The sequence below is a fragment of the Macaca fascicularis genome, chromosome 13 (assembly GCF_037993035.2).
Source record: "Macaca fascicularis isolate 582-1 chromosome 13, T2T-MFA8v1.1".
Taxonomy (NCBI): domain Eukaryota; kingdom Metazoa; phylum Chordata; class Mammalia; order Primates; family Cercopithecidae; genus Macaca; species Macaca fascicularis.
Genome location: NC_088387.1, coordinates 9,662,071 through 9,680,122, shown reverse-complemented (window position 1 = coordinate 9,680,122; position 18,052 = coordinate 9,662,071). Strand labels below are relative to the sequence as shown.

General features: G+C 46.3%; 1 protein-coding gene across 1 annotated transcript in view; it reads right to left on the bottom strand.

Moving 5' to 3' along the window:
• Positions 1 to 292: 292 nt before the first annotated feature.
• GPR45 (G protein-coupled receptor 45) overlaps positions 293 to 18,052 on the bottom strand; it is a 92,136-nt gene continuing 74,376 nt past the window's right edge. Inside the window, exon 2 of the mRNA XM_015433331.4 lies at positions 293 to 3,896. Coding sequence (XP_015288817.3) covers positions 2,533 to 3,834 — 1,302 coding nt within the window. The 5' untranslated portion in view covers positions 3,835 to 3,896 and the 3' untranslated portion in view covers positions 293 to 2,532. The remainder of the gene's footprint in view (positions 3,897 to 18,052) is intronic.

Here is an 18,052-nt window from a genome sequence, read left to right as displayed (position 1 = left end):
GAGGGAGTGTCCCTTCTCCTGCCATGCAAGGACACAGCCACAAGGTGCCATCTATGAAGCAGAGCGGGAACCCTTGCCAGACACTGAGTCTACCTACACCTTTATCCTGGACTTCCCAGCCTGCAGAACTGGAAGAAATAAGTTCTATTGTTGATAAATGAGCCAGTCTGAGGCATTTTGTTATAGCAGTGTGAACAAATTGATATAGGGGTACTGGGTATTGGATTCTGGGCTTAATATGTGTGGTCTTGGTGCAAATTTTGGCAAGAACATAGAGGCTTATACACCGAAAGAGCAATAATACTTTATTTAAAATATATACAAAATTATTACTTTGAAACATATATATTACTATCCAACATACATCATATAACACTGGTCGATGTAAATTTTGGTACCTTCATTTATTCAGTTGTGAACTCTTTTGTTCAAGGCTCCTGAAGAAATGATCTGAAATGCCCACCAGAGGGGGGCGTGCCCATGGGCTTGGTCCCCTTGGTGGCTTGGCTGTGCTGTTGGGCACTGCTGGGGAACTACAGCCTTACTCCATGGAGCTGAAGGCAAATCCCCACCTTGCTGGGGGAACTGGAGACACAGAATTGATGGGACCCACCTCTGTCGCTCACACGTCAATTGCTCATCTTCTCCCTCTCTCTCCATCTGGGAATAAACGGGGAGGTAGGTGAGGGGGAACAAGTGTCAATTATCTTCTTTACCCTCCTCTGGGCTGAAGAGGAGGGTTAAGGGAAGTTATATTTTCCCTTTCACCCCCCTTCTTCTTTGCCCATGTTACCACTACTGCGGGAAGAAAGTATGAGAAGGAGGGGCTGGCTCTTAATTCAGTTTAGAAAGAAATGGGAAGTGAAGCAAAAATGGGGCTTCTGTGCTCTTAAGCTGAATTTGAGTTACAATGATCCTGAGATAAATCAGACAACTGCTTTGGGGCATGGCCCATGCCTCATTCATCACTATCTCCCCCACAGTGCCTTACATCTAGTAGGCACTTAATGCATGCTCTTTGCATGGATGAATAAATGGATGCAGGGGACCTGATGACTTCAGACAGAAAATACACGTTTCAGAATCAGAGTGTTTGAGAGATGAAAGGGCACATGGGAAATCATCTAGACCTGCCTCCTCGTTTGGCATATGGGGAAACTGAGGCCCAGAGAAATGAGGAGAAATGAACAAGGTCACATGACTAGTTCCTGATAGAGTCAGACCTGGAATCAGATTTTCTAAATTGCTCCTTAAATTTCCCACCCTCTTCAGATCTGGAACAATAAAGAGAGCTCAGTGGGCTCAGTGTTATGCCCTGGATCAGGACCCTCATATGCCAGTGTGGGGACCCCTGGTGGTGGCCGAATAGGGCACAAGCAGAGAAGTCCCCTTTGGGCAACCTCACTTCCGGGATCTGGTCCCAGTAGGTAAACAGGATGGCAGCAGTGGATCTGAGTGAGGTAGGAGGAACACAGAGAGCAATGGGGACCCCGAGAATTGGGCTCCTTGGTGCCGCACTTGCAGCGGGTCCAGTGCTGTTGGTGGCTCGAAGGGCTCTGGAGCTCCAGGGGATCCAAAGGAAATGTGTAAACTAAGCCCAGCCTGCCCGCTGCTGACACTGAAAGCAGGTCACTACAGACGCTTGCTCAGCAGGTGAGTTATAGCACACGGGAAACGGAGGGGAGGAAAATGAAGGGAGGCAGGGACAGGGGTGGAGGCAAAGAGGGAAGGGCCAAAGGGTTCTCCAGTAGACAGGCCGAGTGACCTTAGGGTGCAGGGACAGGGTGGACCCAGCAGGTGGGGGGCGCTGGGGACATGCAGGAGCTCCCGGATGTGCTTGTCACTTCACCTGGACTACGCATGACCTTCTCTGGGCTTCAAGCCTCTGAGGCCTCCCATGTATCATTCCAGGGAGCTCAAAGCACAGAGGCTCACTCCGCTTCCCCGTGTGATTTTCGTTTCTTTCTAGGAAAGATACTTAGGCCTGGGAAGAAATGCACATCTGATCAATATAAAGGGCCTCTTGTGAGTCCCCACACACCACAAACATCAATAGCTGAAGAGCCCTGATGTCAAACAAAACAAGTGAACACCCAGGAGCTCACACCTACTGGAGTTTCTCAGGGTTTCTCTTGAGCAGGTGCAGAGAGGGCTCAGAGGGCAGGTTGAAGCTCTTGTGACTGACCCATCCTCCTGCCCCACACTCAACCAGCTTCACTCCCTGTTGCCCTCCTCCTCCCTTTCTGCCCAACTTCTGCACGCCCCAGCCCACTCCATTTTTGCCTTAATGACTTTGCAGTCCCCATCAGCCCTGTATTCGGCTCTTCTGCAAAGAGAAACAAAAATAATTCGTCTTGCCAAAATTTGAAATTTGGGCGCTGCAGCTCATCTGATTACAAATGAGTACCTTTGTGCTTAAATAGCCACCACAAAGTGCGGACTATGACCAACATGCCAGGGAACATAACAGGACAGACCAGCGCACCCTGGGACCCGGGCTCAGCTGCTCCTTCTCTGTGGCCCCCTGGCCCCCTAAACCGCAGACTGGTTTTCGTTGCACACGTAGACTGTGCTCGGCTGGATTCTCCTTCGGATCCGCTCAGGCACTTTGGGGAGGATTTGGAAGGTCTGGGGCAGCAACTCTATGCAGGCCTCGCGGAATTTTTTGATTCTCCAGCAGTAGACGATGGGGTTGAAGACGGACTTGAGGTAACTGAGCCACAGGACGCAGGTGCTGGTGGCATAGAAGGAGGAACCGCAGTAAAAGCGCTGGCTGAATACAGAGAGGAGGCTGTAGATGGAGTGGGGCAGCCAGCAGAGGGAGAAGCCCACGAAGAGGATCAGGATGGTGGTGAAGGCCTTGGTCTTGAAGCTCAAGTCCACGCTGACCTGTTGCTGCCGCTGCAGGCGCCGCAGGCCCGCCCTGGTGAGCTGTCGCAGGTCCAGGCTGTCCGACTGGTTGTGCACGCGCACGGCGTTCTTGCGGACCGTGTTGAGGATGCACATGTAGGCGCACAGCATGACGCCGAAGGGCGCGAAAAACACGGCCACCACCAAGGTGACCACGTAGGCGCGGTCGGCGGGGAGCTCCGTGTAGCCCAGCACGCACTGTGGGGCCCGTGCCGGCACCTCCACCAACGTCCAGCCGGTGAGCGAGGGCCCCGCGATGCAGAAGGACAGCACCCAGGAGACCGCGATGATCACCTTGGCCCTGCGCGGGTTCAGCTTGTCCTGGCGCTGGACGATGATGAGGAAGCGGTCCACGCTGATGATGAGCAGGATGGCCACGCCCTCCAGGACGAAAAACCAGTAGAGCGTGGCTGAGAGGCGGCAGAAGTTGTCCCCAAAGTGCCAGCGCACGGTGATGAGGGTGACGGCGGTGAAGGGCATGCAGCAGAGGGAAAGCATGATGTCCGAGAAGGCCAGGGTGGCCAGCAGCAGGTTGATGGCCGAGCGCATAGCCGGCCTCTGGTACACGATGATGCAGACCACAGTGTTGCCCAGGAACCCCACCACGGTCATCAGCAGCATCACTGCGGCCAAGGAGATCCTCAGGGGTGCGGGCAGCGGGGTGGATCCGGAGTCCGAGGCGTTGCTGGTGTTCAGCAGCAGGTATGCGTAAGCCTCGAGGGACGTGCTGTTGCAGGCCATCGTGGAGAGACCCTTGGAGCTGGGACAGAAGTGGCCAGGAGGGCTCCCCTCAGCGCTTCGGTGGCTGCCATTTTTTGTCTGCCGGCTGCATGTTCCTGGATGTCTGTGGACCTCTGGGGCACTGGAATGGTCTTGGGGAGAAACGTCCGCCTTTGTGAGCACTAGCTGGGATTTACGATTCATGGATCACATCCTAAGCATTTCTGCCGGGAGCGACTGTGTGCACAGCTCGGTGCTTGGATACTCTGTAGCGGACAGCAAGCAAAAGTACAAAAGAGAAGGGAGTTAGAGTTTCCAATCGCGTTGAAGAGAGCACGCCTTTAAACTTTACAGGTGTTTCTAAACAAGTTTATTTACCACTTGGGACAAAGCTTCGTATTCACAAATATTGTCTGAGTCTTGTCAAGGGGCCCAGAGAAACCTCATCAGCTCTCCTCTGGGGAAACTGAGGAAGTAAACTTTGTAGTTAGTGTTTATGTAATAACTTGACTTTTCAGCAACCTGTTGGAATGAAGCCTTGGTCTAGCCAACTAGCGTTAGAATCCAGCTCCTCAAGAGAAAGGTTTTGCCTGTTTTATTCTCTGCTATCTCCCAGTACTGACAACAGTGCCTGGCGTGCAGTAAGAGTCCAATAGATATTTGTTGAGTAAATGAATAAATGATAGTTAATGCTGCTGCTATAATATTTGTTTAGTTTTTTAAAAAACCCACTTCATTGAGGAATGACTGACATGTCAAAAGCTGTACAAATTTACATCTCAATATACCGAGAACCTATCACCACCAAGGCCAAACACGTACCCAGCTCCCCCTGCCAAAGCTCCCTCCTGCCACTTTTCTGGTATTATCATTTTGTTTTGGTGGTAAGAACACTTCACCTAAGATCTCCCCTCTTAGCAAATTTTAAGTATATATTTTTAAGTTTTAATTTTTTTTTTTTTTTTTTTTTTTTTTTGAGACAGAGTCTCCCTCTGTCACCCAGGTTGGAGTGCAGTGGCCAGATCTCAGCTCACTGCAAGCTCCGGGTTTATGCCATTCTCCTGCCTCAGCCTCCCGAGTAGCTGGGACTACAGGCGCCTGCCACCTCGCCTGGCTAGTTTTTTGTATTTTTTAGTAGAGACGGGGTTTCACCGTGTTAGCCAGGATGGTCTCGATCTCCTGACCTTGTGATCCGCCCACCTCAGCCTCCCAAAGTGCTGGGATTACAGATTTGAGCCACCGCGCCTGGCCAAGTTTTAATTTTTAAAAAGAAATGTAAGTGTGTGTGTTTAACTTTATTTGATAAGTATAAATTCGCATGGAGTTATAATAATAAATAATATGGTGAAATTCTGTGTGCCCTTCACCCAGTTTTCCCTAATGGTAACGTCTTGGATAACTGTGGGGCTGCTATACTATTACTTCCAGAAGCACAGACTGGGAGAAGGGAACTTCCCCCAAAGATAAGGACTTTTAAAATACAGTGTTAGCTGGGTGCAGTGGCTCATGCCTATAATCCCAGCACTTTGAGAGGCAGAGGCAGGAGGATTACTTGAGGCCAGGAGTTCAAGACCTGCCTGGGCAACATAGAGAGATCCCATCTCTACAAAAAAATGAGGCAGACTTGCATCTATAGTCCCTGCTACTCAGGAGGCTGAGGCAAGAGGATTGCTCGAGCACAGAAGTTCGAGGCTGTAGTGAGCTAAGAAGGTGTCACTGTACTCCAGTCTCGTTAACAGAGTGAGATCCTGTCTCTAAAAAAAAAAAAGAAAAAAAAAGGAAATGAAATGAGCTTTTATTCCTTTACTTTCTTAATAAACTTGCTTTTACTTTCAAAAAGGTAAATATAATATTAATTTTAATTTTGTCTCACTGATGTGGTAAGAGTGTGTTCAGTAGCTCAGGTCTGCAGTCACATCACCTGGGCTGGGGGAAGTCCAGCCTGCATCGTTTATCCAGCCTGGACATCTGGCTGTTGGATACACCTCTGTTTGTAAGAAACTTCTCTTTTTCTAAATTCCTTTTGGTCATTGTTAACAGATATCTCACACCGAGGGGAATGTGGGCAATGTAAGAAGCCAGAAGGCCTCAGACAAGGCCTAGAGGATCTGGGAGTGGCAGTTATTTGGTGATGCTACCTCAGTTTAGACCCAACCAATCCTTGGTCTTCCTTCCCAAGCACACGCAGAATGGGTTCATCTCTCAGTGGTGGGTACCAGTATCCAAACTTTTTCTGAGCTATAAAAATCAGAAACATGGTGTGTTCATTTATAAATGGGAATTATCTCTCATTCAAACCAAAATTATGACCCTTCTTCATCTCAGTTTTCTGATCTGTGAAATGGAGGTAATTATATATTTACCCCTAGAGTCGTTAAATACAAGTGCAATGCCCGGTAAAAGAAAGGCATTAATAAATTAACTCCATCTCCCTCACTGTTTCAAGTTTAGGGGTTTCTGTCTCTTGGATTAAACTGCAAATTTGTTGATGGCAGGAACCATGACATGCATGTAGGAAGCCCTAATGGATTAAGCTCCTCTTGGAGCAGAGAATAAAGGACCACTGAGAAAAAGCACACTCTCATGCATCCATGTGCCTGTCAATCTTAGCTGATAGTGAATTCTTCATCTGCACTCTTCTCTATGCTATAAACTTAGATTTTCCTCCCAATGATAATTACAGAGAGTGATTTCATGCTTAACTAAAGGAGCAAATAATGCAAGGTATCTTTTTTTTTAATGTATATGTCTTGAGGTTGAACCTGATTAAAATTATTTTGGCTTCTGGACAACAACCTGTCTTAGATATTTTAATTTAGCATTTTGGTCCCAGTCCTGTTGTTAATATCTGAATCAACAGTGCTTTTATTACAAGGGACTAGGGCACGAAGATCAAAGTAAAAGGTAACAAGTGAACAAGAAATATTCTGCTGGTGTTCTTGGAATAACAGCACTCACCATCTCCGGCAGTTTTCACGGTGAGAAATGGGTGCCACACTATGAATTTAAAGCTGCAACAGAAGCTAGCTGGGAACTGAACCGTTTCAAGGTATTTATCTTAGTTCCTTTCCAAATGATCTCACCCTAGAACTGGGAGGCTCTGCCAAGTGTCAGGAGGTAAGTCATCCTCTCTAACTGAAGTGTGATTAATCAACTAAGAAAAGTGTGACCAGGCTGTGTGCTGCTGTGTGCCATGGTGTGGCTAGCTGTGCACTCGCAGAGTCTTCAGTGAACTGTGTCCACACAAAAGATAGAAGGCGCTTTCAGCAAAGCAGACACGTGGCCACCCATGCATTGTGTTTACTGCAAGGTTTTCTAAAGCCTTCCCTCCGCATCCTCACACCTGGCAAGAAGGCAGGGAAATTATGAAAAGGAAGCTCAGATACAGTCCGCACGAGCTCCAGTTCAGCAAAGTAGTAACCAGTGGAGCCGAGACTGGAAGCTGAGACTCCAAGGGAAAGATGGGTCTGTGTTGAGGACGGTGGCTTGGGGAGGATGACTTCATGTCTGTGACGCTGACAAGCATGGGGAAAAGAAGAACCATCCCCCCACCCCCAAGCTACGCCAGTTGAGGTACAGACAAATTTCAAACAAAATCCCATTCTGTTTTCCTTCCCAGGTAGGTGAAGAATGGGCTTCTAAAAACTTAGCTTCGGCCGGGCGTGGTGGCTCACGCCTGTAATCCCAGCATGTTGGGAGGCCCAGGCGGGCGGATCACGAGGTCAGGAGATCGAGACCATCCTGGCTAACACGGTGAAAACCCATCTCTACTAAAAATACAAAAAATCAGCCGGGCGTGGTGGCGGGCGCCTATAGTCCCAGCTACTCGGGAGGCTGAGGGAGAAGAATGGCGTGAACCTGGGAGGCGGAGCTTGCAGAGATGGCACCATCAGACTCCAGCCTGGGCGACAGAGCGAGACTCAGGCTCAAAAAAAAAAAAAAAAAAAAAAAAAAGGACTGAACTTCGTGAGGATGAGGGAAGGAACCTTTGTCTCTGCTCACCGAATAGGACAATTCTATGTGCGACCACCAGGGGGCGCGCTGGGGCAGCCTCAGGAGGCTGGGAAGTACCAGTGTCTGACCTGCCAAAGCCTTTCTTCCTCTTTCCTTCCTTTTTTCCTTCCTTCCTTCTCTCTTTCTTTTTTCCTTCCTTCTTTCTTTTTTCTCTCATTTCTTTCTTTTATCTTTCTTTGTTCTCTTCCCCTTTTTCTTTTCCCAACTTTAAAAGTCTTTATTATGTTAAATTTCAAACATAGGCAAAAGTAGATAACATAGTACAGCAAAGCCCCACTTGGCTAAGCTTTTGAGCTGTGTTCCCTCCATTTCCTTCCATTTAAGCTGGCTCTTCCTGGTCCCCATATACCTCCCGTCCAGGCTTTTGTTTTCAGCACAGCGGGGGAGATCCTGCCAAGTTTTCTTGGGGAGAGGAGTCCAGGCTGTGAGTGGCCTCATGAGACAGACATGAGAGGGGGAAATGCGGCCCGGGAGAGTTTTAAGGGACTGGGGGACACAGCAGAGGTCCCTGCAGTGGCGCCGGGGCAGCTCTCCAGAGCTCCAACGGTCCTCCTAAGGCCTGGTCAGCGGGGATTCGAGTGGCCTTCTGCTCGCCAACTTGCGTTTCAGGTAGCAACACTCATCTTCGGCTGGGAATATGTTTGGCTTTAAGCAGTCAGGAAGGAGAAGGTAAGAAATGTCTATCTCCCTTTCCCATCCTCAAGATCAGGCTTGAAGAGGATCCGCCGGACCCTGATTGAAGCAGGGAGGGATAATTGCTTGACGAAGGCACAAAGGCAGGCAGAACCAGAGAGACTGGCGGAGGCACAGGGAGCTGAGGAGCAGCGGCGATTAACACGTGGAGGAGGAAGACTTTGCCACGTGGAGGAGGGAGACTTCCTGGCAACCGGGCGGTGAGCCCCGGGTGACCTTCAGCTAGAGGGCATGCCTCTCCTTCCTCCCTGCCCTGAAACAGAATGGCTGAAAGGCGCTGCGTGGGGACGGCGGAATGGATTATTGTGTCTGACGTCCTGTCCCATCCAGAAAGCCCACAGCATCACTGCTAGGTGGTCAGGAAAACGACGGAATCTTCCCCACCTTCAAATCCCACATGCTACCGTATCCTCCCCAGCAACTCCACTCGCCCCCTGTGACACTTCCCCGGTCCCTCCAGCAAAAGCTGCCCTGGGCTCGTCCTTGTTCCCAAGTGGCTTTGTCTGTCGGAGCATCCATTCCTATTGGCCCCTTGCCCAGCTCTACGTCGAAAGGTATTGCGTGCATCCCGGTCCCTCTGCACCTGGACCCTGAGGGGTCGAGGCTGCGCCCAGGTGCGTTCCGGGGGCGGGGCTGCCAACCCCTGATCCGCGAAGGGAACTCTCACATGCACAGTGGGAGTAGGCGGTTCTTTTGGAACTGTTTTTCACAAACATTAAGAAAAAAGTCAAGTACACACTACACACAGGTACATCTACATTTTAATTATCAGATTTGGAATTATATATAGATGCATTTACATATATATGTACATCTGATAGAATTTGCTTTCTCTCTGCTGGTTCTGTTTCAGCCAAATGGTGGAAAGCCGTCTTTCTCCATAGACTTTAATATTGCTGCAGGTAAAACCAATTGGTTTTGTGATATTGGATTTTTAATCCCTGCTCCAGAAGAACATGTTGGTTCAAAAGAGGATGCCAAATCTAAGAAACGAAGTCAATTTTGGCAGATGGGGAAGCTAGGAACAGCCCTTTGCTGTGGGAACAGCTTGACTCTGTCATTACCTGCAACCTTGTCCCTGTCTTTTTGATACAAACTCTCAAACAGATGGTATATTTCAATTTCAATAACTTTATTGGCGGTGAAAAAATATGCAAGAGCTGCCAAAAGTAATACATCAAGTAGCTGTGTTTAGAAACAGGTGTCGCGCCACGTGTCTTAACTTCAAAGAAAAGTGAGCTGAAAGGAACCAGATTTTTTATTCCTCGACTTGGACAAGATTCTTGGGGAGAAATTTTCAAATACAACGCAACTGGGAAGTCTTTTAATGAGGCACATCTTCATTGCCTATTCTTCTTAGTAATGGCTAACATTTCTCGTGTGCTGATCCCCTTACACAGCTCAGTGGTCACGAAGCTCGGCCCCTGCGTCTTCAGCATCCGCATCACCTAGGAACTTGAGAAAGGAAAATTCTCAGGGCCACTCCAGACCTACTGAATTAGAAACCCTGGGACGCCAGGGGGCGCCACCTGCATTTTAATAAGCCATCCAGGGTAAACGTTCTCAGTTGTAGGAACTACTGACACGGTTTCTCTCAGTTAACCCTCACATTGACTCCTCTTTACCGATGAAGAACTGGATGCACAGTTATTTATCTAGAAAGTACAGTAGTAGGGTCCTGCATTAGAACCAGACGATCTGACTCCAGGACCCATGCCTTAACTCCTAGGCTATGCAAAGAGAGGCCACTCAGATAGTGATATAACTAGCAGTTCCTATCAATTTTATATCAGAAATGAGTCAGCATTGGGAGCCACAGCAAGGATGTCTTTCAGCAGGAAAGGTAAGATGTGAAGGCCGTGGGTGCAGGGCCCGTGTGTGGGACTGCCGCAGGGCTACGGGTGTTTTGGCAGGCACTCAGGACACAGGTAGCCCTCAGGCCTATAGGACCCTGTGTGGATCTGATGCAGCAGCTTTTGCAGATGCTTCTCAAGCAGATGTGGATGAGGCCTATTTGTCCCCTCAAATTTAAAATCTGCTGGCTGTCGAGAATGTAGGATTTAACGCCAGACCCCTGGGAGATGCAGGGTGGCCGCGGAGACTCAGACACTATCTCATCTCTTTGTTCAATCCTTGGTGCTTCCCCACCCTTTTAAAATCAAGACTTATATAGAAAATGTGATTCGTAGGGCACACTAGAGTGACCGACCGCAGGCCTGTGCTGCTGCTGCCAGGGCTAAGAGGTTAATGTCTCAGACACACCAGCAACCCATTCATAGCTCCAGAGCCTTGCACACCAGCTGGTGGCTGGGATACTCTAATCTTAGAGGCCGGCTTGAAGATTTCAGGCCTCTACATATCCCCAATCTAACAATGACTGAGTTGTTGCTCTGACCAAAGAAACAGTAATAGGTAGTATTAGAATAAGACTTTAAATACACAAAGTGCTTCCAAAATGTGCTTTTACTTCTTTCTCACAGCCACTGGGATGATACGTGACTATTCCCACCTACAGATGAGGAAACTCAATCAATGCAATTAGGTGATTTGCTTACGCTGATACAAATGGAAGAATGGAAGTCGAGTCACATCTTCTTTTTACTCTTCGACTCTTCCCTCCTTTCCTGTGTCCTGGGTAACCCCATGTTAGGCATACCCACTCAATGTACATGAGGGTTTCCTTGTGTGGACAAATTTATTTCTACAGATTCACATAGATTATGACTCAGACTGACTGCCTATGCTTGCTCTGGTTATGAGCAAGAGCAATTGGTTATTTAAGAACTTATGAAAAGTCCAATATAACCCACGGATGGCCGTAAAATACTCGTGTTTAAGCATCTTTATGCTACCACCCTTCTTTAGAGCAGGGGTTCTTAACCCCTGAGACCACAGACCAGTACCTTTCCCTGGTCCATTAGGAACCAGGCCACACAGGAGGAGGTGAGTGGAGGACAAGCAAAGCTTCATCTGTGTTTACAGCTGCTCCCCATCGCTCACATTACCACCTGAGCACCGCCTCCAGTCAGATCAGAAGCATTATTCGATTCTTATAGGAGTGGAACCCTATTGTGAACTGTGCACGCAAGGGATCTAGGTTGCACACTCCTTATGTGAATCTAATGCCTGATGATCTAATCCCTGATGATCTGGTGAGGTGGAACAGTTTCATCCCAAAACCATCCACTCCCGGTCCTGTGGAAAAATTGTCTCCCATGAAATGGATCCCTGGTGCCAAAAGGTTGGGGACCACTGCTTTAGAGGAGGCCAAAGCATATAATTGACTTAGGGTCACCAGCTTCCAAATTAATCCTTGAGAATTTTGTTTGTGCATTTTACTATTAAAAGCCAACTTATTCACTTCCTTTCTTAACTAGTTTAGAGGTGTTGCCTCTAAGGTAGGGTTTTAAAAGTCCCTGAACCATGTATGAAGATTTTGCTAGAGGCACAAAGCATATGGCACTTGCTTAAAAATGGAGTTCTATATTTCAGTGGAATCTGAGACAATTAGCACTTTTTCAACACGCTAAAAATTAATACCTGCCAATGTTGTGTTTCTCCAGGTAGAGCGTGTGACATCTCAAGTAGCCTGCACCCAGGGGTTCCTGGGACAGGTGTGGCTTACACAGGAGAAAAACCCAGTACTGACACCTCACATTTCACTGGGCTGCTTTATAAAACCTGTTTCCTTCTCCAAAATTACATCTGTGGGGCCCTCTACTACTCTTTTACCTGGCTTTCTCAAAAACTAATTTTAAACTTATTTGTGCCTTTTGCATTTTCTCTGACATTTTATGCCCTAATTCTAAACAAACAAACAAAACCTCTAAGCCTGGGGAAAATATACTTTTTCATTTGTAGTGTAAAGCAAACAGACACAGCTTACGTACTCTAGTAAAATTATTTTTGATATTTTAATGTTTTAACAGCTTCATTGAGGCCTAGTTTATGTATCATGACATTCGCCCTCTGCACATTGACAATTAAATGATTTTTAGCCAATTTAAAATGTTGCAAAACTATCACCACAATCTGCTTTGAGGATATTTTCATCACCTCCAAAAAGATCCCTCATGTCTGTTTGCTGTCAACTGATTGTACTTTTTATAATTGCTCCAATTTGTTTTTGCAAAAAGGGTTCTTAATATAACCCAAGAACTTGACAATTCCTTTTTTTATTATTTTTTTATTTTTATTTGAGACAGAGTCTCGCTCTGTTGCCCAGGCTTAAGTGCAGTGGCGAGATCTAGGCTCACTGCAACCTCCATCTCGCGGGTTCAAGCAATTCTCATGCCTTAGCCTCCTGAGTAACTGGGATTACAGGTGCCCACCACCGTGCCTGACTACTTTTTGTATTTTTAGTGGAGACTGGGTTTCACCATGCTAGCCAGGCTGGTCTCCAACTCCTGTCCTCAGGTGATTCACCCGCCTTGGCCTCCCGAAGTGCTGGGATTGAAGGAGTGAGGCACAACACCCATCCAAAACTTGAGAATTCTAATTGACAGCTTGGTAACTCTAGCAGCACCTCTGCCCTTCCTACACAGGCCCATGACATATGGAGGAGCAAGGTTGGAACATCATTGAAATCACTGAGTCCTTGTGCCCTGACCCATGTTAGTAACCATGATCTGAATTAGGAAGTATTAGTGGGGCAAGAGGTGGGACAAGCTAAACTTATTTGCCCATGTAAACCCACCAAAGTACCAACCAAGATAAAGTCACGATGAACCAATGAAATACAGGAGGAAACGGGGCCTCAGTCTTAAAGTGTCAAGACTTGGACTCAGAAGATCAAAATTATAGTACTGGTTCTGCCTTATAGCCTGGAAAAAATTCCCAACTGTTCAGTTTCTTCTTTTGTAAAATGGTATTAGGGTACCTACCTCACAGAGTTGTAAAGATTCAATATGTGGGAAAGCACGCTGCATCTCACAAAACACTAGACAGGGGTAAGGAAGCGTCTTACTTTTTTTGTGGTTGTTATTTTTGGGGTGGGGGTGGGGAGGACAAAGTCTCCCTCTGTTGCCCAGGCTGGAGTGCGATGGTGTGATCTCGGCTCACTGCCACCTCTGCCTCTCAAGTTCAAAGGATTCTTGTGTCTCAGCCTCCTGAGTAGCTGGGACTACAGAGGCACATCACCACGGCCAGCTAATTTTTGTATTTTTAGTAGAGACAGGGTTCCTGCCATGTTGGCCAGGCTGGTCTCAAACTCCTGACCTCAAGTGATCTGCCTGTCTCAGCCTCCCAAAGTGCTGGGTTTACAGGCATGAGCCACCACACCTGGCCTGGGAAGGGTCTTTATTAGGACAGTTGGCAAGTTCTGTCCCAAGCACACAGCATGCCAGCTTTTGGGGGCTGTCTGAACCAACTATGGGTATGTGAGTCCCCTGGGGTGGGGTCCTGAGTTCTTCCTGAGCATTTTGCTTCATAATAAAGTCAACTTTAAATGTTTTAAATGTATGGTGTTTAATGCTTTGCACAACTTTTCCTGATCTCATTACCTGAGCTGTTTTACTCCCATGAGGTCACACAGCATTGCATAGTGAGGCTGAAGCTTGTCACCTGGGTCATCCTTTTGAAATTTCTCCAAGCTAGACTTTTGCCATCCTTCTCTAACAGCAGGTTAGAGCCCTCCAGCTGGCAGAAAGCACATATCCAGAATCTCAAGGAGTGCCAGACCCTTCCCTCCCCAGCACAGTCAGCCGACTTAGCACACAATGCCATTTTCCTTTTCTGTTACATTAAAAAAAAAAAAAAAAAAACTTGGATATAAAATCCTCCTAACTTTCTAAGACACTGGACAAGAAATTAATGTATTCATTTGTTCAGTTAATATTTCCTGAGTAGCATTACCATGGGGCAGGCATGAGAGATTCAATGGTGACTTCTGCCTTTTAGAGCTTTATAATCTGATTTGCTTTTCTCCAGATGTGGTCTGCAGATAGCTGCATGAAGATGACACGGGCTGCTTATTGAGAGGACAGACTCTGGGGACCCATGGCAGACTCACTGGATTAAAATCCCTGGTTAAGGGGCCAGGACTCTGGTCTCAGAGGACTCTTAGTGCCCCAACCTTTGAGACTGGCAGCGAACGGGAACAGCATAGAGAAGTGGAAGAGGCTGAGCTCTGCTGCCTTGTGATGCAAAGAGAATTTATTATCTACAGTTAAGAATTGTGGGCCAGGCACCACGGCTCACACCTGTAATTCCAGCACTTTGGGAGGCCGAGGTGGGAGGATTGTGTAAGGCCAGGAGTTGAAGACCAGCCTGGGCAACATGAAGAGAGAAAAAACAGAAAGAAAGAGAGAAAGAAAAAGAAAGAAAGAAAGAAAGAAAGAAAGAAAGAAAGAAAGAAAGAAAGAAAGAAAGAAAGAAAGAAAGAAAGAAAGAAAGAAAGAAAGAAAGAAAGAAAGAGAGAGAGAGAAAGAGAGAGAGAGGAAGGAAGGAAGGAAGGAAGGAAGGAAGGAAGGAAGGAAGGAAGGAAGGAAGGAAGAAAGGAAGGAAGGAAGGAAGGAAAGAAAGAGGCAGGGAGGGAGGGAAGGAGGGAGGGAGGGAGGGAGGAAGGAAGGGAGGAAGGAAAGAAAGTATTGTGTCAGACTCCTGATGAAATGAGAAACTATAAAAGATTGTGTCTTATACGGTTGCGCTGGGGCGGGGGGTCATGTGAACCGGCCGGCACTGAGATCTACATGCCTAGTTCTACTTCCCACCTCATCGCTTTTTTTTTTTTTTTTTTAACATACATATAATTGTTTTTGGAGCAGCTTTAGGTTCACAGCAAGATGGAGAGAAAGTACGGAGATTTCCCATCCACGCACTGCCCCACATATACACAGCCTCCTCCATTATCAACATCTCCCACCAGTGTGGTCCATTTGTTACAGCCATGAACCTGCATTGACACATCCTAATCACCCTTGGTTCGCTCTTGGTGGTGTATGTTCTATGAGTTTTGACAAATGTGTAATTTCCAGCATTGTAGTGTCACAGAGAATAGTTTTACTGTCTTTAACCACCCCCATGCTCTGCCTGTTCATCCCTCCCTGCTCCTCAATCCTTGGCACCTACTGATCTATTCCTGTCTTCATAGATTTGCCTTGTCCAGAATGTCATGTGTAGTCAGCCCTGTATCCCTGAACCCCACCACTGCGGATTCAACCAACTTCAGATCGAAAACATTGGGAAAAAAATCGCATCTGTACTGAACATGTTTGGGTATTTTCTCCTTGTCATTATTCCCTAAACAATACAATAGAGCAACTATTTATATAGTATTTACATTATATTAGGTATATTATAAATAACCTAGAGATGATTTAAAGTATATGGGAGGACATGGATAGGTTATATGCAAATACTATGCCATTTTATATCACAGACTTGAGCATCCAAAGATTTTGGTATCGGAGGGAATTTCTGGAACCAATGTACCATGGATATTGAGGAAAAGACCGTAGTTGGAATCATACTGTATGTAGCCTTTTCAGACTGGCTTCTTTCACTTAGTAAGTTTCCTCCATGTCTTTTCATGGCTTGATATCACTGAATAATATTCCATTGTCTAGAGGGACCACAATTTATTTATCCATTCACCTATTGAAGGGCATTGTTATGGTCTGAATGCCTGTGTCCCTCCAGAATTCATATGCTGAAATTCTGATCCCCAAGGTAATGATATTAGGAGGTAGAGCCTTTGAGAAGTGATTAGGCTAGGGAGTAGAGGACTCATGAACGGGATTAGTGTCCTTTTGAAAGAGTCCCAAAAGGGATCCCTTGCCTCTTCCTTCATGTAAAGACACAGTGAAGGTGCCATTCTATGAACAGGGAAAAAGGCCCTCACCAGATGCTGAATCTGCTGACATCTTGATCTTGAACCTCCCAGTTGCCGGAACTGCAAGAAATAAATTTCTGTTGTTTATAAGCTACCCAGTCTGTGGTATTTTGTTACAGCAATCTGAACAGACTAAGACAGAAATCACGGTTGCTTCTGAGTTTCCATGTGCAAGGTTTTGTGTGGACCTAAGTTTTCAACTCCTTTGGGTAAGTACCAAGGAGTGTGACTGCTGGATACTCTAAGAGTATGTTTAGCTTTGCAAGAGACTGCCAAACTGTCTTCCAAAGTGGCGATACCATTTTGCATTCCCACCAATAACGAATGAGAGTTTCTGTTGTTCTACATCCATCTCAGCATTTGGCGTTACCAATGTTCTGGAGTTTGGCCATTCTAATCAGTGTGTAGTAGTATCTCATTGTTGTATTAATTTGCAATTCCCTAATGACATATGCTGTTGAACCATCTTTTCATATGTTTGCTTGCCACCAGTCAATCCTCTTCCATGTCTTTTGCCCATGTTTTTGATCAGATGTTTCATTTTTATTATTGAATTTTAAGAGCTGTTTGCATATTTTGGATAACAGTCCTTTATCAGATATGTCTTTCGCAAATATTTTTCTCCCAGTCTGTGGGTTGTCTTTTCATTTGCCTGATTATGTCTTTTGTGGAGCAAAAATTTTTAATTTTAATGGAGTCCTTCTTATGAATTCTTTCTTTCACGGATCATGCTTTTGGTGGTGTATCTAAAACAAATCTCCAATCTCCATATATCTTCTAGGAGTTTTATAGTTTTACATTTTACACTGTGATTTATTTTAAGTTAATTTTTGTGAAGGACATAGATCTGTGTCTAGATTCATTTCTCCTGCATGTGGATGTCCAGTTGTCCCAGCACCGTTTGTTGAAAAGACTCTCTTTGTCTTGTCTCCATTGTATTATTGCCTTTGCTCTTTTGTAAAAGATCAGTGGACTCCACCCTCACTTTTTAAGCATCCATCATTTTAAATAGAAAGTGCTCACATTAGGTTGAGGGAGGGGGTGATATTTGCATGTTTGCTAGCAAAGAGAAGAGGACATCAGCCGTGGAGTCCCTCCATCCTTCTTGACTATCCAGATACATGCCAGAGAGAGTGGTATGCCTAATGCATTACTAATTAAATGGTTATCTAAGTTACCCAGAAGTCACCCTTGTGATAATATTTGCTGCTCAAAAGGTTAACATCCCAAGGCTGCTTTGGAAAGCCCAATCCGGGAAAACCTGTGCTCTGAGATGAGGCACTGTAGAATGGTTAGTACTGGGGCTTCGGAGTTGGTTCTTACAACCTGTGTTACTGGAGGGAAGCCCTTTAGCCTTCTCAATTTATTTTCCTGACATGTAGAATATAGACAATAATATTCATTACCCAGGGTTGGTGTAAGAAAGAAATAACGCACTCTGCACAGTGCTTAATATAGTGACTGTTATTATTCCTGAAATTGTTACTAAGATATTATTTCCTCTTCCTCTATCCCATTGCTCTCTCTCTCCTCCCCAAAATTTCAGGCTCTGCCATCCTTAAAGACTTGATGTTATTAATCTATTAGGCTGCTTCATCTTGTAGCATCTACTGACCTGGCCTGAGCGAGGCCCAATGAATGCTAGCCTCTTTGGCTGGAATCTACCTAAGGTTACCATAACAGATTACCACAAGCTTAAGGAGCCTAAAACAACAAAAATTTATTCTCTTACAGTTCCGGCGGGTGAAAGTTCAAAATCAAGGTGTCGGCAGGGCCACATTCTCTCCGAAGACTCTAGGGGAGCATCCTTCCTTGCCTTTGCCAGCTCCTGGTGGCTCCTGGCAATCCCTGGCACTTGGCTTGTAGCTGCATCCTGCCCATCTC